The sequence below is a fragment of the Zeus faber genome, assembly GCF_960531495.2.
Source record: "Zeus faber genome assembly, chromosome: 4".
NCBI classification, from domain to species: domain Eukaryota; kingdom Metazoa; phylum Chordata; class Actinopteri; order Zeiformes; family Zeidae; genus Zeus; species Zeus faber.
In genome coordinates this window covers 12683484-12705086 of record NC_137191.1, presented here as the reverse complement: position 1 = coordinate 12705086, position 21603 = coordinate 12683484, and the positions used below count along the sequence as shown (strand labels likewise).

The 21603-nt window shown below is 43.7% G+C and overlaps 1 protein-coding gene across 1 annotated transcript in view; it reads left to right on the top strand.

The window, feature by feature from the left end:
• Positions 1-21603, top strand: part of pkd1a (polycystic kidney disease 1a) — a gene marked incomplete at its 5' end in the record, with an annotated part of 74744 nt that overhangs the window by 5452 nt on the left and 47689 nt on the right. Inside the window, 8 exons of the mRNA XM_079999046.1 lie at positions 10675-10746; positions 12374-12442; positions 13555-13626; positions 13917-14080; positions 14764-15020; positions 17667-17927; positions 19189-19357; positions 20057-20234. Of these exons, the coding sequence (XP_079855172.1) occupies positions 10675-10746; positions 12374-12442; positions 13555-13626; positions 13917-14080; positions 14764-15020; positions 17667-17927; positions 19189-19357; positions 20057-20234 (1242 nt within the window). The remainder of the gene's footprint in view (positions 1-10674; positions 10747-12373; positions 12443-13554; positions 13627-13916; positions 14081-14763; positions 15021-17666; positions 17928-19188; positions 19358-20056; positions 20235-21603) is intronic.

Sequence of the window (21603 nt, the reverse complement as noted above, 5' to 3'; positions counted from 1 at the left end):
AGTCAAAACTGGATGTTTTTGTGTACATGCTTTTCTTGTAAATAATAAATCCTGCGCTTCTCTAATGGGGAGACTCTATTTCCCAGCCAGACTTTAATATGACGCTGTTTATTATAATCAATTTTATTATGATTTATAAATATTTATTTTTCATTCATACGCTTTTTTTCCAAAGTTTGTTTTTTTGACGACCAGTGGACATTTATTTAGTGGATAACTTTTTAAGTTAAAAATAAGTGCACTGCAGAGACAATGCAGACAAAAACATTAGTGTTAAATGTTGATTTAAGTTCAGCAATTTTGTGTCTCATTTGTTATTATTAAATTGTTTTATTTTATCAGATGCTAAATAAAACATGATATCGGCATCTCATATATATATATATATATATATATATATATATTTTTTTTTTTTATACATATACATACATATATATATATATATATATATATATATATATATATATATATATATATATATATATATATATATATATATATATACACACACACACACACACACACATATACATATATCGGCGATCGGCCACCTGCTCTTTTAATATCGGCATAATAAATCTCTTGAATCTTGAATATCAGCATCGGCCATTGATAAACCTATATCGCTCTGCACTAATCGAGACGTTCTGAGAGGTGCTTCTCTGGCTTTCAAAATCAACTTAAGCTGTAATGTCCAAACAGTGTCAGTATCCTGTTGTATTATACTGTTGGCGTAACCACACAAAAAACAAGTAAGTAGTAGTTGTAGTTATTGGGCCTACTGTCACAGCCTCTCATTGACAGCCTCAGAACCATACAATCTGTAAAGTAGGCTTTTCCGCTCAAGCAGTTGAAGACAAGTAAGCATTGGATTTTCAAATTGAATACTCTGAAGTGAACACAAACCGAGTTTCGGTTGCATCTATTCCTAATAACCAACAATAATGTTCACGCACAATTAATTGTTCAAGCCAAAGAGAATTAGGGTCCTAAACCCTTCTCAGCAGAGCAATGCGTGTGTGTTAGATATACTGTACCATGTGACAGAGGTTTCATATCAGAGACATTTCAGAGGTTACTATATCATTCTATATTAAACTACACTTTATAGCAGCACATTTTTGGAGTCTTTTTTCTACATGCTTTAAGTAACAGTATTATAACATCACATCTTATTTAAAGGGGCGATAGACAACTTTTCAACCCCACCCCAGTAGCGTTTCCAAGTTATTGAGTGCGCCGCTGTTGCAAAGACAACCGGATCGCTTTACGTTTTCCCCAGAGCCAAGTTCCGTGTAACATTTGCCTAGCTGTCAAGCCTCCCAGTTTTCCTCTGGATTTAACTTTCTGGATTAATCTTTCCCCAAAAAAATAAAAACGGTTGGCTGCGCCCTCGATCTCTGCCATCCCCACTCCGCTGCCCGATCCGTTGTGCGTCCCCATTCCCGCTTCTCCAAACGAAATCAATAATGACAGTGGGTTTTTTTTTGTGTGTTTTTATTGTAGATGTCTTGTTCCAAAAAAAAAAGGCCCCACGGATAACCCTATGCCTCTCACACACCCCCGTGCGCGCAGTGGTTGCCGCACTTCCTTTGTACCGTAAATCGGTGGTTCATCGTGTATCGTGCATATGCAGTGCATAGTGACATGAAATGGAGGCTTATAGGGAACCAATCTAAAAGCAGATGGTGTCATCATTCTATAGCCATTGCACTGTGCAATCAACATTTACTTCATAATGAGAAGTAAAAACTTGTCTATTGCCCCTTTAAAACTAGTTTTTGGAAATTCCGCGGTACATCCAAAGTGTAATGTTGACTTAAGTAGGTTGCCAGTCGGAAGTGGCACAGCGTCCTGTTTCTAGTCCAGCTTCAGCAGAGTGGTTAGTTTCTAAATAGTAAAGTGAATTTCTGCTATGAACAGTTATAAATTAATGGAACCAAAATTTGAATAAGGCCTGGGTTGAAAAATTGTGGACCAGGCCTTTAAGACTGTACTGGGTGTGGCCCATTGGGAATGTGTGTAATTAAGTCACGATGAACTAGGACATAATATGAAATGAGATAACAAGCCCACATTAGATGCATTTGTGTGTGTGTGTGCGTGCGTGTGTGTGTTTGGATCTGGATGTTCACAAATTAGTGCAAATATGCGCAGACATACACACAGACACACAGACGCACACACACACACACTCTAACACCATTTATCTGTTGTTGTTGCGGGCTATAGATGTAAACAAACTTTTGGCCTTCCATCTCTCCCATCTTGGCCAATCTGCAGCACAGCGGACAGCTTGGTTTTCGTGCCGTTGCCATGGCAGCGGCCTCAGGGCCCACTGCAGTTGTAGTTCTGGGCCTCTTAAAACAAGTTTGTTTTCAGTGTATTAACAGGGAGCACTTATGGCAGGGCACTGGGTCATGAGGCCCCACAGCTGTCAAACAGACAAGATATTAAGAGATTCCTTCACTCTCATAGACCCTTGGCTTCTTTCTCTTCCACTCTTTTGCTTTTCTCACAACTTTTTTGTATTCCTCCAATTGTTTCTGGCTACAAGGCGGCTTTCATGCGTCCATCGTTCCATACCACATCTGGAGAAATTCTGTTCACACACTTGTTTAGACCCCGCGTATGCACACTCTTCGGATTTGATGACCTGGCGAGGGAGCGACTGAATCTCCCAACCGCCTTTAAGGGAGGATTTGTTGTGTTACCATAGCGATAGTAACAAGTGACATCACTCACCGAAGCGCAGGCATGCCAAAAACTCATAAATAAGAGAGCGAGAGTGAGAGAGAGAGAGGGAGAGGGAGAGAGAGGGAGAGGGAGAGAGAGCCGGGAAGAGAGTTAGAAATTCAAAAAGAAGAACGGATGGTACCCCCCACTACAGCCCCCATGTGTGCCTTTAAGTGCACTCAGTAATTTTTAACTGCTGTTGAAAGAAATTTCTAAGTTCATTATTAACTCACTCAGCCAAACAAGCAGTTACACACACAGCAGGTAGGAGGAAGAGGGACTGAAAATGTGCGCACTGTGGTCCGTCTGTTTCTTTCGGTTGTCGTCGTTCAAAAATAACCCGATTTTTCTTTTTAACAATGGAATCACTCTCGTTGATTTCACAATGGACTCTTCCGTCTCTTAAAGTTCTTTGACGGTAAAGAAGAATATTAAAGCTCTTATACAACAAATAATAACGATAAAATAATTTCAGCTCAAGGATTAAAGGTTTTGGCAGAACGAAAGGGCACTACGGAAGAAACAAGCAGATAGGTAAAACAAATAATCAACAGGGAAAAGAAAAGGTGTACATGAATACAGCTCTCCGACCAAAAGAGGTTTTTAAGGAGAGCCTTAGACGACGGCACCGACTCGGACAGCCGTGTTTCCTCAGGCCGGTCCTTCCAAGTCCCAGTGACCCTGCCCCCACCCCACCAAAACAGACGAGAGGCTCCTGCAGGGGTTTGGAAGGTCTGCATGAGAGATCAGAGTAATCCCTTGAAATCTTAAAAACCTACTCTAAAATGTACCGGGGGCTGCAAGTAGATGTGATGCGGTCACATGGTTCTGGTATAATGAGTCACTTAGAAGTCGGGGTGATACCGGAATTTTGTCGATAGGGCAAGAGGAAACTCTCTGTATGGCACATTATCCAGGAGTTCAGACCGGATTAATGGTTAAATCATTTTACTAACTGGAGGTGTCCCGGTACGGGCAGACAATATAGGGAAATAGCATGTCTTATTGTGTATATATTATTATAGTAAAGGGGAACAAGGGAAAGTTTCAGGGTGATAGACGTGCTCTTCCACCAAATTAATGCTGCAGAACTTCAAGGACGTCAAGACATGAGCAGAAGCTTGAAATTCACAGTTGAAAACAGTGCATCGAGCGCGTCTTGCATTTCGACGGAGGAAATGCAAGCGGTTCCCAGAAAGTCCAGTTCCAGGGCATGGCCTTGATTATGAGTCTGGTCGGATGTATGTTATTCAAAGACGAAAGATTTAGTGTCCTCAAAAACATTTGCAGCGGGGACATCGGCGTGAATATTAAAATCGCCGCAAAGAACAAACATGCCGTGGCTTGCTGTAAAACAAGACCGGATAAAATAAAACCTGGAGAACTTGCGGAGAAAGCTGCCATTTGATTCGGAGGGGCTGTAAATTATGGCAAAAAAAGGCACTGGACCGCTCAGCATGAGCACAAGGAGAAGCCACTGCATGATAAACACTAAGTAATATATATAGTGAGAGGAGGAGACATGACATTCACGCAGCTTTTCAGTTTTTCTAATAATTCTTTAATTAATAGTCCTATATTATTTTGAATTAAATGAGTGTATGCGTGCGTGTGCGAGCACACGAACCAGGAATCACAATTTAGTTTACTTTTCTGAAATTACAATATATGTACAAGAGACTACAGACAAATGCTCCACATTGCTGTTTTTGTGTGTGTGTGTGTGTGTGTGTGCGCGCGCGTGTGTGTGTGCGCGCATGAACCAGGAATCACAATTTAGTTTACTTTTCTGAAATTACAATAGATGTACAAGAGACTACAGACAAATGCTCCACATTGCTGTGTGAGTGTGTGTGTGTGTGTGTGTGTGTGGGTGCGTGTGTGTGTATGTGGGTGCGTGTGTGTGCGCGCGCACGAACAAGGAATTACAATTTTATTTACTTTTCTGAAATAACAATATATGTACAAGAGACTACAGACAAATGCTCCACATTGCTGTTTTTGTGTGTGTGTGTGTGTGTGTGTGCGCGCGCGTGTGTGTGTGTGCGCGCATGAACCAGGAATCACAATTTTATTAACTTTTCTGAAATTACATGTACAAGAGACGAAAGACAAATGCTCCACACTGCTGTGTGTGTGTGTGTGTGTGTGTGTGTTTGTGTGTGTGTGTGTGTGTGTGTGTGTGTGTGTGTGTGTGTGTGTGTGTGTGCGTGCGTGCGCACGCGCGTCTGTGATGATTTGTGATTTCGCTAATAAATTGCATGTCTGCTTGAAGAGAAATGCATAAGTGTTGTTTAGTCAGTTCATTATCTCTTCGCACACGCGGCGATGTGCTGACATCCCTAACTCTTCTGATGTCCCTAACAAAGAAAACAGAGTCTCCTGGGATGTGGGATTCTTAGAAGAGCTCATTTTGTCATGCGGTGATCCACCAGAAATAGGCCTGCGCGCCGTTTTTTCCACCTTACTGATAAGTTTACAACCCTTGGGACATTTGGAGCGGTTCACACTGAAGACTGCAGAGATTCTCGCACAGCAGATGAAGAGGGAGTAATTCAAGTCATTACATGTAGCTCCAGTTTTGCGTTACCGTATTTATTGACAGTGTGTGTGTGTGTGTGTACGTGTGTGTGTGTGTCTATGTGTGTGTTTGTGCGTGGTGTGTGTGTGTTAAACTGCTGCTCACACAGCTTCTCTGGACTCTCCAGCTGGACACCAGACAACCCAGGCAGCAGCAGCTGGAAAAATGGACAGAATGTTCTGAAGAGGGGAAGGGAGGGAAGAAAAAAGGAGTTAGTGAGTGTTTTTGACCCACCCAGGGAGAATGTGAAGTCAAATCTAGGACGTCTAGGGCAAACCCAGCCCCATCCTATTACTACCGTTTTGTGTTAAATAAACAACCATATTATCAATGATTGATGATAATAATAATAATAATTTGATAATACCAACAACACATTATTATTATTATTATTATTATTATTATTATTATTATAAATAATAAGGTACTTACTTACATTATTAGTGATATAATAATGACAAAAAAAATCCATGACAATGAGAACATTAAGAGTGATCATTGTTTTGTATACAAAACGAAGTACAAGGCAAGTAGTTCCAACAACCTCCTAAGGCATTAAAGGCGGCTTAGAAGTGGTGCAAAAACAAAGCATTTGAAACAAAGGGTGAAATCGAGTAGACGAGACAGCAAACTGAATAGAATAGACGGAGGAGACGTGGAAGGGCATCAATGAAGGAACAAAGGAACCGTTTCAAGGTCTCAGCTGTCACGATCATGGCATTGAAGTTGCCGATTAAATGTCATACTCCCAATTATTTGTCTTTTTTGCAACTACAGTGGTCCCTCGACTTACGACTGCATCTACTTACGACTAACCCAAGATACGAGTAGCGATAGTCGCGAAAATTTGTATCGACTTGCGACCGACTGCTCCAAGATACGACCGTGGAAATTTGTTGTTGGCGCGTTGGTGGCCAGTCAGCAGTCAGTCAGCAGTCAGTCAGCGGGTGACCTACATCGTGTGTACACGTAGTTTGTGGCTTATCGATGTTTTTTTCATATTTACTGTGTTTTGTGCTGTGTATTTTGTTTATTTTCACCCTTCATGATTTCATAATTTATATGGGAAAAATTGTTTCATTCTTCTTATAGAACGAATTACAGTCGTATGTCGAGGTACCACTGTATCATAGTGTATAGTGGCTTATAATAGTGTAATCATACACATCCACCTTATGCGGAAAAGTCATTTATTAGTCGTTTATCATTTTGTTCAGAATCACACGAGTTCACGTTGTATTTATTGCAGATTGTATATTTAGGATCATCCGTAAATAATTGTGACCAGGCGATTAAACCGCGAAAGCTGTGATTTAAAAGGTAATTCCGAATCCGGTGGCCCGCCCCCAGCAGCGGCGCCACCTGGCCTCCGACCGCCGCCCATCACCTCGGGGTTTTGTTACCACAGCTTAAAGAGAGCAGGTCGGCCGCCCCGCAACAACATGGAGGAGAGCGAGCACACTACGCTGATTGTACTCTGGTCTCTCTACTGTCAGCCTTTCTCCTCCACCACCCCCCTGTCTTCTCCTCACTCCGCCTCCTCTCCGCCTCTTCCCCTAAACCCCAGTATCTGTGCCCGGTCCTTAGAGGTAATCCGGAGGGGGAGTAGCCGGAGAGAGGGAGAGCGACTGGAGAGAGAGGGAAAAATTGAAGGGGCGAGAGGAGGGAGGGATGGGTGGAGCAGAAAGTGAGAGGCAGAAGGATGAAAGGGGTGACAGCCACCACAGGCCAGGCGCTGTTTAGTGGGTTAGTAGAGCGTCAGCATCTTGGACGCAGTCTGTCCTGGATGAGAACGCCAACACTGGCACCGACACCCTCCGTGGATTTGTTCCAAATTTTTTTTTTACCTTTTTTGTCTTTCAAATAGCGCATATATTATATGTTTTCATTTTCCTTTCAGGGAGCAACTTTTGCAAACGTGATACTCATCTAGTTTATGAATATCTTTCATCAGTTTTCCCTTTCCTTCCTTCCTCTCTGGGTTCCCCAGCTCCTTTCTCCTCTCTGTCTCCACACACTCTTTTCCATCTCTCTATACCGATGCCCCTGCATGAGTAGCAAATGCGGACTGTGTGTGTGTGTGTGTGTGTGTGCGTGTGTGTGTGCGTGCGTGCGTGTGTGCGTGCGTGCGTGCGTGCGTGCGTGCGTGCGTGCGTGCGTGCGTGCGTATATTTTCTCCCATCCTCCAGCCCAGAATAAGTGGCACCAGACGGACCTTATAAGGAGTGGTTAGATCATTGGCCACACCGTTAGATAAACAGAACCATATGTGTGCAGCGTGTCTGTGTGTGCGTACTTATGTGTATGTGTGCCTACTGCTATTGTGAATGCCATATGACTATTTGTATGTAATTGAATGTTTATGTGTAGTGTGTGTGTATTTGTGTATATATCTCGTGTGTAAAAATGTAATATTTAATTTTTTTTTATTTAAAGTGTGTGTGTGTGTGGGTGTGTGTGTGTGTGTGTGCGTGGCACACACATAAGCGCACATGTTAAGCAGAACCATATGTGTCCAGAGGTAGCTGAAAGAACAGGAGCCTGTTGCTAATAGATGTAGTGGAGGTCACATCATATGGCCCTCTTAAACGTGCGCGCATGCACACACACACACACACACACACTAGTCGTGGGTACGATGCAATAATATCACGATACATTGCAAGACAATTCATCTACGATCCATCACTATCTGTGTAACTGCAGAAGAAAAAATACCCCTAAAAAGGTGAAAAGCAGGAATAATGTATTTATTCACTGCATTGCGGCGTAAGCTTCACAGAATTTGACAACTGAGATGAAACAATGTTCAACAAAAAGATGTCCAATGTTTAAATAATATTTTAAAAAATATATAAAATATTCAATCAATACTTACAGTAATTGTTGGATTAAAGTGCGATATGAGGCACGCATGATACCTTCTTCCTTTAGACATGGTAGTGAATGACAAAATATAATTAGATTCACCCCTAGTAACATCATTTAATTTCAAAAATGAACCAGTATCATGTCCAATTTCTCAACAAAACCAACTTACATGAAAATCAGTTCAGAATTAAGCCGGTTACATCTCTTAGTACACATTGCATGTGTTTACTGGGCTGTATCCGCAGCTCATCATTGTCTTGTCTATCTTCTTTTCACTGCAATGCTGCATTGTGATGTAGGGAGTTATACTTTAAAAAGTAACAGCGGCAGTAAAACTATTTCACTGTGATGGTTAAATTCTGCAATTTATCCGCGGTTCACATGCGAGCCGAGCCGTGGGCGCGATCCGTATGGATCACGGATCAACTACGTCGCGTTACACCACTAGTATACAGCGCCACCATGTTTTAATAAAAATATCGATATTTGGCACCAGTGTGTCGATTTACGTATCAATATTTTCCAGTATGGATATTTTCTCCCACCCCTAACACACACACACACACACACATGCACACACACACACACACACACACTGAAGATAATTGATTAATTCTCTATCACATTGGTCTCATCTCAGTGTGATGGAAGCCATAAGTCGAGGTAAAAGGAGTGAATCACAACCACACACACACGCGCATGTCTTGAGTTGGGAGTGTTACATCAGCAGGGTGAAAGTTTTGACCCGGCGCTCTGATGTTTAATGGGAGGGAGAGATAATGAAGATGGTTTTAGCAGAGCAGCAGCTCCACCGTCTCAGACTCAATGACTAGATGACTGAGAAAATATGTCTGTCTGGCCTGGCCCTCTCTCTCTCTCTCTCGCTCTCTCTCGCTCTCATTTTCTCTGCCTCTCGATCTTTCTCTCCCTCTGTTTCTCTCTCCCTCTCTATGGTTCTCTTTCTATCGTTCTCTCTCTCCCCCTCTCTCTCTCTTTTTCTCTCTCTCCCCCCCTCTCTTTTTCTCTCTCGCTACCTCAATTTCTCTGCCTCGCTCCCTCTCTATCTCTCTCTCCCCCTCTCTTTTTCTCTCCCTCTCTCTTTCCCTCTCTCTCTCCTTCTGTCCCCATGTCTCTCCTCTTCTTACACAGTTTGTCTGGTATGTACAGATGTTTCCTTTTGGGATTGGGCGTCCTGGTCCTGGTCCTGGTTTGTGTATGTGTGTACGCCCGTGCACGCACGCACGCGCGCGCACACACACACACACACACACACACACACACACACACACACACACACACACACATTAGAATGGAAAGAGAGGAGCAAAAGAAGAGAGACCCGTGCAGTCGTACAAGTGCGATGCAGTGAATGTTAAAAGGTCAAAAGACTAAAGCAGGGAAGAAAACAAAATATAATTAAAGTCAGAAGACAAGAGGATACAGTATATATCTATAAATACTGTGTATATATATATATATATATAAACACATTCCTTCCCCCAAATTGAGCTTGTGCCACTGTATGGTGCATATCAACTATACACTGTATTTTTCAAACAGCGATCAAACATCATCTCATTTTGAGATGAGTTAATATTTGATTAGTTATTTGCTCATGCAAAAAAATACAGAAACACACACACAGAGGCTTTGTGTCTCATCTCAACCTCCCACACCGTCTTTTATTCCCTTTATTCCTTCCCCTCACGGAGGAGACGAGGCTCTGGACGGGAGCCACGGAGGAAGAGCTTGACGGGTCCAGATCACTTCCCACTTCCTCCCGCTCCGTCTCCAGCTCCTCGCTCTGTCTCCCGTCCATATGCTGTATATACATTCATATATTCACACCTGTGTCTGTTTGCCCATCCCTGTGTGCCAGCCAATAAGCCAGAGGCAGTCGTTCAGTCGTGAGGACACTTTCTAATTCATAAAGAACGTAAACAAGGGAATTATGAAACTTGAGTCGGTTTGTGTGTGTGTGTGTCTGTGTCTGGGTGCGTGCACGTGTGTGTGTCTGTGCGTGGTGCTCATCATTTGTTATCCCACCTCCGATGTGTTTCTCATACTTTGCGTACTGGTCTAAATGACTTTCCCAGTAATCCGGCGGTGGCACTGCTTCGCTCCCTGCAGGCTCAGACGTCCTGCAGCCTCCAGACGACACCATTAGCGCACCGCCTCGTTCCCTGTGTGCTCCCTCTAATGGAACTTCTCCCCATAATAAATCACAAATTGGCCCAAATGAAAGCGCTTGGATTGATTGTGCAGCTGTGGTGGATGTCGCTGCTCTTAATCCTTAATGCTTCACAACTCGCCGTCCCTGATAAAATGTTAACCAAGAGCCTTTAGTTTCACATTCTCCGCCTCTCGGGAGTGCCGCTTCTATTCCGCATGTGTATGTCCGTCTATGCTTGCATGCTAAGTTGCGTCGTATCTCCTCACTCTTAAATACGTTCTTAAAGAGTGTTGGTCGTGTGTTTGATCTGCAGAGATCTATCCAGGAACCACATCCCCTCCCTCGACACCAGCCTGCTCGACCGCCTCTCCGGCCTCCGAGAGCTGTGAGTTCTCACACACACACACACACACACACACACACACACACACACACACACACACACACACACACACACACACACACACACACACACACACACACACACACACACACACACATTCACATGCACAATTCAAAAATTAAGAATCTGCCCCGACTCAATTTGTGAGTTTGAATTTGAATTGCATCGGCCGTGCTGGAGCTCAATTGGAATAGGAACCATAGGGCAGGGTGTCCCAGACTTGGACCCTGACTGTGGTGGTGGGACGGGGAAGTGGAAGGTGCAACCAAACAGTAGGTTTGTATTGTATTGTATTTTGTATTATTATTATTTTTTTTGATTTTGTAAGCGCTTTATATTCTAAAATATGACCACAATTAATAATAAGTGCATTGAATGAGTTGAATGAATTACCCACTTGGGAAAAAGATTCAACACCCCAACACCAACCAAATGTATTCATTTGAGCACGGCAACTGCCTGAGGAAACAAACAGGTTTGACCTTAAGGGACGACTTTGGTAAAGTGTGTTGCTATTAAAACTGCTCAATTCAAGTGTGGGGATGTTCCTCAAGGAAAGCATAGTGAATTTAATCTGCCTTCCTTTCAGGATGACTACAAAAGAAAAGCCTGAGGGAGCAGATATTGTCAAACCTTTTATGGGTAGAAATTTGGATTGGATTTAATTTGCATCATGTGAGCTTGATGATGAATAAGCATAGAGTACAATTTTACGTTGTTAATTTAGGCACAGTCGATTGGCCCTCAATTTCAGATAATAATTCATGTATTATTATTATTATTTATTATTATTATTTTTTTCTTATGAAGGTGTTTGACACTGTCAACACATCCACAAGGGAATGGTGTATTGAGGCATGCGGCTTCATCACCTTCATGGTTGACCAGCAGCGTCTTCACTCATGTGTTGTGTTCGTCTCTGGACTTGATAGTCAGCGGTCAGCCACCCGTTCCCGGAGTGGAAAATAGTTTCTCTCGTATCATCCGTGTGCTGGTGTAGAATTTAAGCATGTGCGCTGGAAAGCAAAACCTGTGTGGAGCGTTAAAGTGCAGTGCTGCTGTTCCACCATCCATTTGAAACGGTGGTGATCAACACTGACATGTTGTGAGGGGTTGCCACACAATGTTGTGTGCGTGGTGGAAATGCTGCTGGACGGGCCGTTGCAATTCAAATGAAATGTTTTGCTGCAAAACACATCAGTCTGTCTGTCTGTCTGTCTGTCTGTCTGTCTGTCTGTCTGTCTGTCTGTCTGTCTGTCTGTCTGTCTGTCTGTCTGTCTGTCTGTCTGTCTGTCTATCTATCTATCTATCTATCTATCTATCTATCTATCTATCTATCTATCTATCTATCTATCTATCTGTCTGTCTGTCTGTCTGTCTGTCTGTCTGTCTGTCTGTCTGTCTGTCTGTCTGTCTGTCTGTCTGTCTGTCTGTCTGTCTGTCTATCTATCTATCTATCTATCTATCTATCTATCTATCTATCTATCTATCTATCTATCTATCTATCTATCTATCTATCTATCTATCTATCTATCTATCTATCTATCTATCTATCTATCTATCTATCTATCTATCTATCTGTCTATCTATCTATCCCTCCATCCATTAGGTATCTTGAGGGCAACAGGATCAATGTTCTTCCCAGAGGTGTGTTCTGCTGCGGCCCGCTCTCCATCCTGTGAGTACAACCTGTGAGAGCAAACCCAGACTGAACACATGGCAGGTAGTGAGTCAAAGGAGACGTAAATGGAGAGAAAGAGAGCTGCGCTTCAGACAATATGGTGCCGGAGGAGGCAGGCGGAGTGGAGCGGAGGAAAAACTCGAGGGGAGGGGTTGAGAGAAAACTGAGAATAAATGAGAGAAAGGGAACGCAGGAGGGTGGATGGTTGCGTTTAGTCGGGATTAAAGTAGGCAGAAACCCCGGGAGAAGTTGGGCTTTAGCGAGCGAGCACATGCACAGACACACACACAGACACACACACATTGACATACTTAAAACGTGTATTTATTCACACAGAGGAAACACACACACACATACACACACCAATCACGGGGCTATTAAGGTCAATTACTGCTCTCTTCTCCCCACCAACACCGCTCTGCCTCCAGACCCACGTCTATTCCTCCATCCATTACCTTGTCCTGTGCACGCTCTGTGTGTGTGTGTGTGTGTGTGTGTGTGTGTGTGTGTGTGTGTGTGTGTGTGTGTATCTCTACTGGTTTCCATCAGGTCCTTCCAAACCACTGCACAACGGAGCCATTATGTAGCTCACTGGGTTGACCGACGAGTGAGAAATCACGACAGCAACAGGGGGGAAAAAGTAGTGGGGGGAGGGGAAAATAAATAAATAAATAAAAAGCCCGTTCAGGAGAAGTGGCTCGCTTAAGGATGAAGAGAGAGAAGATAAGAGACGGCAGATGTGCGATGAGAGAATGTGCGACTCTGTACACGGGTGAAAATACGAGACACGAGGAAATCAATTTTAAGTGCATTTCAGTTCGCGTGACACGGAAGTCACGTCATAATACAATGCGACGGTCATAAAAACAATACGTCAAGCAGGTTTGACGGACTGTTTGGATCGTCGAGTGGCTCCCGCACCGTCGGCCGGTCGACGCAGATTTGCCGATTCAAAGTCAGGTCATATTCGGGTGAAGGGCTCGGGTCAGGACGTCCGAGGGGAAGGGCGTTCCGTGGATGACAGTGCACCGTGGGCAATTCACAGCAGAAGCCGGAGGTCTTGACGCGGTGAAATGTTAATCGAGTGACGCGATGTGACTCTCCCACAGAGATTTGAGCAACAACAAAATCACCACCATCGAGGAACGAATATGCGACAACCTGTGCAACCTAACGCAAATGTGAGTGCCACGGCGTGCACCCTTCTCTCTTTCTTTCTTTCTTTTTCTTTTTTTCTTTCTTTCAATGCATTGACTCTTGTCGCCCTAATGGAACACACATTTGCATACACATCTGCATGGTGCATCTTTGACTTGGCCCTCGTTTCCTTTTCCAAAAACCTTCTCCTGCCCCGTCCTCTCTCTACCCCACAGTAAGATGTATAATTATAGATATATGTAAAATATGTATAGATTGCTCTCTCTCTCTCTCTCTCTCTCTCTCTCTCTCGCTCTCGCTCTCACCCCTCCAGTGATCTAAGCAGTAACCCCTATGAGTGTGACTGCAAGCTGTTCCGGCTGGTCACGTGGCTCCAGGAGAAGGGGGTGCGAGTTCGACGCCCAGAGGCCATGCTCTGCCACCACCCCCCGGACCTACGGCACCAGCCCCTGCTCAACGTCAGCCTGCTCACCTGTGGTACACAAGACTCGCACGCACACACGCACACACACACGCACGCACGCACGCACGCACGCACGCACACACACACCAAACGCGCACACACACACACACACATACACACACACTGCTACACACCTGGCACACACATGCATAAGATCATAATCTGTTTAGTATATAAAAGGCAATAGCAGGGGCTAAGTGGCCGTATGGTTGCTGGTGTTGGCTCTGTGTATAATCATATTTTTTTTTAATAAACAAATATGGATAGATATACTGTACAAGATGCATAATAACAACAATGCTGGCATGGATAGGAAAGAAGAAGATAGGAAAACACATATCAGAAATACATAGTTGGAAATAGTAGAGAAAAACGTGGATGAAGTACAATTTCATTTTACTTTTAAATAAAGGTTTTAAATATTTATTTATAGCTACTGGCAATGTGCTATGTGCTAGGCATACTATTCATTAGACGGAGAATGGTTATATTTAATTTTAGAAAATTTTAATTATATATAAACGATTTAAATTATGCACTATAAATTATGTATATATTATTTTAGCTATTATTATATATACCTATACAGCTACTATTTAACCTATAATTAATTTGAACGTGTAATTAGTTATTTAACCTCAAATTTGATCGTTATCGATGAATACTTTTTTACATTTTCATTTAAAAAAATGTCCAGGCCTGAACTACGCCGGGTGTCTGGAGGATAGCAGCGGCGGTGGCGGGGGGCGGAGTGAGCTGGTCATCTTCTCCACCTCGTCCTCCAAGCCGGGGAATTTCTCACGGGACCAGTGCAACAGCCTGTGCTTCGCAGCGTCGCAGCGCTACGGCGGCCTGGGGGCACGGCGAGAGTGCCTCTGCAGCGACAACTCAGAACCCAACTTCATCAGCGAGTCGCAGTGCTCGGCGGCCTGCACCAACCCCGACGTCATGAAGGTGCTGCTGTTTTTAGGCGGCTGTGGCTGATGGCATTAGAAAAATGAGTCCAGCTGTAATTCTAAGGAAAAATAATATATATATATATATATATATATATACATATATATATATATATATACATACATACATACATACATACATACATACCGACACACACACAAAAAGTTAGGGATATTTGGCTTTTGGGTTAAATTTATGGAAAATGTAAAAAGTTCACGCTACAGTGATATTATATCATGAAAGTAGGGCATTTAAGTAGAAGCAGGCAATGGTGATTTCCTCATCGCAAACAATTTATTGAAACAAAAGCCAACAACAGTGGTGGGTATACCACAACAAAAAATGTCAATGTCTCAATAACTTGTCATGTGGGTAGAGCTGGTGGTCTAGTGATCCAAAGGTTGCTGGTTCGATCCCAGGCTCCTCCTGCTTGCATGCTGTAGTGTCCTTGAGCAAGACACTTAACCCCTAATTGCTCCTGATGGCTGCGTCCGTCGGTGTTTGAATAATTGTAAGTCGCTTTGGATAAAAGCGTCTGCTAAATGACTAAATGTAATGTAAATGTAAAAGTAACCACGTCTCATGCTGTTCACAAGTCGACTTATTGTCTGCTGAGGCGTGGCCCCCCACTCTTCTTGAAGGGCGGCCCTCAGGTCATTGAGGTTCTGGGGTACAGAGTTATGAGCCTCTACAAGGCCACTCAGCTCATCCCAGAGGTTTTCTATGGGATTCAGGTCTGGAGAAAGTGCAGGCCACTCCATTTGAGGTGCCCCAGTCTCCAGCAGCCGTTCCCTTATGATGCCACCTCCATGAGCTGGAGCATTGTCGTCCATGAAGATGAAATGAGGCCTGTTTTGTTCATGCAGGGGCACAATGACTGGATTAATGATGTTATTCAGGTAGTATGGGCTTGTCACTGTACCATTCACAAAGTGTAGGGCAGTTCTGTATTGACTAGACGCACCTGCCCACACTGTAACACCACCACCACCAAAGGCTCGTCTGGTGACAACAGTGGCTGATGCATAGCGCTCTCCTTGACGTCTCCAACCTCGTTGGCGGCCATCATTTCTGCTGAACGTGAATCGACTTTCATCAGAAAACAGCACTGAGGCCACTGGCCCCTCGTCCAGCGTAAATGCTCCCTGGCCCGTGCAAGACGATGATGCCTGTGCCTGGTGGTGTGGTCAGGTACCCTTGCAGGTCGTCAAGCACGCAGACCACGCTGATGGAAACGGTTTCGAATGGTCTGATGTCTCCCTTAAATGTGCCTGGAGTTGAGTGGCATTCATCATCCAGTTCTGCAGGGCACTGTTCACAATGAAGCGCTCACCAGTGTGGGATGTGGCCAAATGACGTCCACTTCTATGCCTTTCTGTGACTCTTCAAGTCTCTCTGTATCTTTTTGTTGTTGCAACCTGCAGATGACACTCTGTGACACTCCAAGCTCAGTGGCCACTTCCCTCTGAGAACATCCTGTTTGAAGCCTCGCAATGGCGAGGTACTGTTGATCAGTTGTTAGGTGTCGTCTTGGTCTCATGATGTCAGAATGTGAACAGCATGATGAAGAGGACTGTTTACATACCAGTTCTAATTGAACCAGGAAATGTATTGGTCGAATAATGGATCAAACACCTGTTGTGAATTTTGCCGTTCAGCTCCTTGTTAGAGAACAGCAAGTTGTGCAAAAAGTACTGAAACATTGAACAGTTGGACATGTGCATTCAAAAGTTTAGAGAAGGTCAAATTAAGTTCACCTGTAAAGGTTATAGTGCATTTTAGGTTCATCCTGAAATTTCACCCGAAAGCCTCATATCCCTAACTTTTTGTGAGTAGTGTATATATTTACATCGAATTGCTAGATCATGCACATTAAATCACTGGGTATGCCAACCTGCACGTTGCTCTTTAAAGAGCCTCAAAATATCAACGAGAACTCACTGGTGCTCTCAATCTCAATCACTCTCACTCTGCTAAAATGTCAGATTGAAATTACTTTACATTAAAATTATTGATGGTAAAATGGTAAAATGGTGTCCTAGTGAACCTCCTTGTGTGCCGGTCATAGTTTAATGATCTAATCATTGGAATGGAGTCGTTGGCTCAACTTAATCAAATTGCTTAGTCTTGTTAAACCTATATATTTTTAGGTTTTCTTGACCGTAAACAACATTTTTATTTCTTAATTTTGAAAATGTCTTTTTATTTTTCAAATTATCGATTTGACAAATATTAGCACTTTTATTTTAAAGTTGATCCAATGACTTAATGTGTTCAGATTGGTCGGGCTGGGTGATATATTGATATGATTTTGAGATTGTGAGAGTGTGTCTGGGATCGTGGCTATCAGTGGCATTATTCAAGGTTCACTTAAATAATTAATGCTTTTTTCGTAACTTCATAGACTGCTCTAATCAACGCCTCTACCAACTTGCCCATGATATCCAGATTAGTAATGATGGTTTTATCATTTGTGTAAAAATGTTATGAAAGCACCAACAGACATTCCCAAAATATCATCAAATTATCACTGTGGACGTATCCATCAAAAGACATTGTGATATTTGATTTTGTCGGTACACAGTTTGTGTTACGTTCTTTTCATCTTGGTAACGATCACATTTTTTTGGGGGGTGGTACCAGGAGTGTGGCTGGACTCTGGCCCACGATGTGTTTGCCGTGGACTTCTCTGTGTCGCTGAAGCCGCTGCCGCTGCTGAGCGTGCACGAGGCGCTGCTCTTGGCAGCGTCCTCCTCCGTCACCCCCGTGGTGCTCTCCTGGGACTTTGGCGACCTCTCACCCCGGGTGAACACCACGGAAACGGAGGTCACCACCGCAACGCACAAGTACGGACTGCCGGGTCGATATCCGGTCAATTTGATGGCGTGGGCGGGACAGAAAGAGGTGAGAGAGGAAAAAGAGGATTTTAATCTCCCTGCATGTGGACGCATGTGGACGTATGTGGACGTAGGCCTATGCAAGATTTTTATTAAAAATAACCCATTTCTGCTGGAACACGGCATATTTTTTCGAATGTTAGTTTTCAGATTTGAACAATTACAAGGCTTGAAGTTAAATCAATCAGTCAGTATTCTACTGTGATTGAAATTTTTTCTTTTTACGATTCAATAGTTAAACGCCTGGCCGACAGGAAAGAGCAGTTTATATGTTGACCGTCTCCAATGTTGTGCTGGTCATAAGATAAAGAACTTGAAAAAAATGTGCATACTAAATCGCAATCGCAATATTGGTCTAAAAAACAAAATCGCAATTTGATTATTTTCCCAAATCCTTCAGCCCTAACGGACGGGTCAGAGATGTTTTGGCGGCACGGGGGGGGGCTACGAGTGCACTAACATACGAGTTTTCCGACTTACGAGGTGTCGTTCCGTCGATTTTTTTTGTATTGATTTGCGAGCAAAAATGTGAGATAGGCGGAGCGAGCTTCAGGTACGCCGCCGCTAGCTGGCGTGGCGAGCGAATCCGGCCAGCATCCCGCATCGCACTCGTTCACTTCACGTGGTTACCTGACCGTGGAAGCATCTCTTTTGTGTTTTGTGCTCGCGTTTTGTGCTTTTTGTGCGGTTATTTTGCCAAAAAAAAATTTCTAACCATGGGTCCTGAGAACGTAAGTGCTGAGAGGAAGAAGCGGCTGATGTCGATTGAATTAAAGCATGAAATCATAGAAAAACATGAGCGGGGTGTGCGTGTGATGGAATTGGCGATAAAAAAAATTAAAAATAAATTGTCGCAATTAAGTTCAGCAATAAAGTGTAGTAACAAATGAAAGTGACCTCCTCCGCCTATCTCCTCCACCCTCCACCTCCGCCAGCATCTTTACATTACAAATTGATTATGTTTTATTATGTTTTTATAAAATATTTGTTATTTATAAATAAATTTTTCTTATTTAAAAACAACAAAAAAAATTGGGGTGGTTTTTGGGGGGCTGGAACGGATTAATGGCATTTCAATTAATTTCAATGGGGAAAATTGATTTGCTATACGAGCAGATTGAATTACGAGCTCTGTCGCGGAACGAATTTAACTCGTAAGTCAAAGTACCACTGTACGTATATGGGTTGAATTTGGATGCTCCTGTAAGGCACAGTTATTCGTCCGGTATCCTATTAACATTTCCCGGGGTGACGGTGTGCGGCCCCAGGTGTCTGCGTTCGGGGAGGTCACTGTGACGCTGCCCCCCAAACTGGAGCTGCGATGTCCAGCTCTGGCCGTAGCCAATCAGAGCCTGGACTTCAGACTGGTCAGCTGGGGCTCGGTGGGTCTGGCTGTGGACTGGACCATCACCAAGGATGGAGTCCAGGCCACTAAGGGTATGGAAAACACGCACGCGCGCACGCACACGCACGCGCGCACGCACACACACACACACACACACACACACACACACACACACACACACACACACACACACACACACACACACACACACACACACACACACACACACACACACACACACACACACACACACACTATTTTCTTCTGTAAAGATCAGGCCTTAAAAAAAAGCGAAATGAAACAACTTTGCATTTTGTAGTTGATGTTCTTTTCTGTGCCTTTTTCCTCCTTGCTCAACGAGCTGCCAAAGTGAGTGCCAAACTCAAACTTGGTGACCACAAAGCATCTCTCCATATTTTTTTTTTTATTATTTTCCTTCCTTCTGACTCAAAAGTCCATAATTCAGTTTTTTTTCTTCTTTTTTTTTGTTTTTCCTCTCGATTGACAGTCCAATCTGTTACTGCGGAATGGCATCTCCCACGAGTGTAGTGTGTCACACGCAGCTGATGAAATTTTTAGTGTGAAGGCATTTTCACCCTCAAATAATGTCGCCACGGTCTCTAGTCCAAAGAGAGACGGTTAAAACAGGGATGGCCTTAAGTGTCCAAGACCAAACAGAAGTAGTAGTCTAAAATCAGGTTCAACAGAACCTGAACGGTATCGTTCCATGTTGGCGGGTTATCATTGTGGCGTAAAAGAAATGTGTCCTGACGGCGTCTCTCCCCCACCAGCCTCCCCTCACTGCCCCTGGGACGGCGTCTACCACCCCGAGTCCTCCCGCTGCTTCCAGATCGTTCCAGGGGAGTTTGGCTGGACCGCAGCTCGGCTCCAGTGTTCCCAGCACGGCGGGGAGCTGGCAATAGTGCGGACCGAGGCACTGCGCACCCTGCTGGCACCCAGAGTGACTCAGTGAGTGTGTTTATGTGTATATGAGAACGGAAAAATAGAGCTGGAGAGAAAGAGAGTGTGTGTGTGTGTGTGTGTGTGTATGTGTGTGTGTGTGTGTGTGTGTGTGTGTGTGTGTGTGTGTGTGTGTGTGTGTGTGTGTGTGTGTGTGTGTGTGTGTGTGTGTGTGTGTGTGTGTGTGTGTGCGGTTACAAATTCTACCGATTGGTTAAAAACACATGAGAATAAATCAGCTACAAGTGAAGCCATCTCTACAACATGCAGAATTGTATTGTTTTCATCAGCGAGTGGACGCACAGTGACAATCCACAAACTACACCAGGTGCACAACATCCAAAAAGGCTAATTAACACGTTATCACTGCTCATGTGGCAACATGAACCTCGGGTGATTATTTTCTCATATTACTTTCTCTTTTATTTTTTTGTATTTCTGAAAACAAATGAAACACTCCTGAAAAATCAGGACTTGAGACTGGCCAGACCTCCATGGAACCGTTCTGATGTCAGATCCCTTTGGGGAAAAAACTCGGTGAGCTTCATCTAGTTTGCCGCAGCATCCGTTGTCTGGACCCGCTTTTCTTGGTGAACGGGGACACCAGTTCACGCCTACTGTAAGGGCCAGTTTAGAATCTCCAACTAGGAAACGTGCGCAACCCCGCGCTTTGGACGAGATGCAGTTAAGGTGAAGGTGCTGAGCTGAGACGTTCAACTTCAAATGGAGCCTTTGGAGGCGGAGACTGCGTCGAGAGCCGGAATAATCACGGCGGGGGGGGTTCACGCCGCGTTTTTTTTGTCAAACTCGGGAGTTGCGCAGCTGTCACCTGTGGGACAGATTGCTCCACGGATGTGGGAATCGCTTCCACCGTTGTCGATTTGACGCAAATTTGTGTAACATGAATTTGGACGGCTTTTCCTAATCCCTTTTCCAATCTCAGCCAACAATAATGCCGCAGCTGATAAAAAAAAATGTTGTGTATTTTTATGGCCTGTTTTTTTTATTCTTTTTTTTTTTTTTTTACTGTAGATAGAGACAGGAAATGGAGGGCAGGGGGTAGAGAGATAAGCAGCAAATGACCGCAGGCCGGATTCCATATATTCATACCTGAGTCTCTTATCGCTTATCTGGTTGAGTCACCAGGACACCCTAGCCGGTATCATTTTAGATATCATTTTATCATGTGGCAATCCCTTCACTCCATGTAATCTTCAATGCGCGTTATCAATTAAATTAAAGCCACCGCTAGGCTCTAGCAGTGGTATGAGTTGTGTTATACTGTATGTTATATGTGTTGTATTGGAAAAGTACGATCCGGAGTTGATGCTCTATAAGGAAATATCTGTTTGGAAACGCCTGCACCATCCAGAAGAGT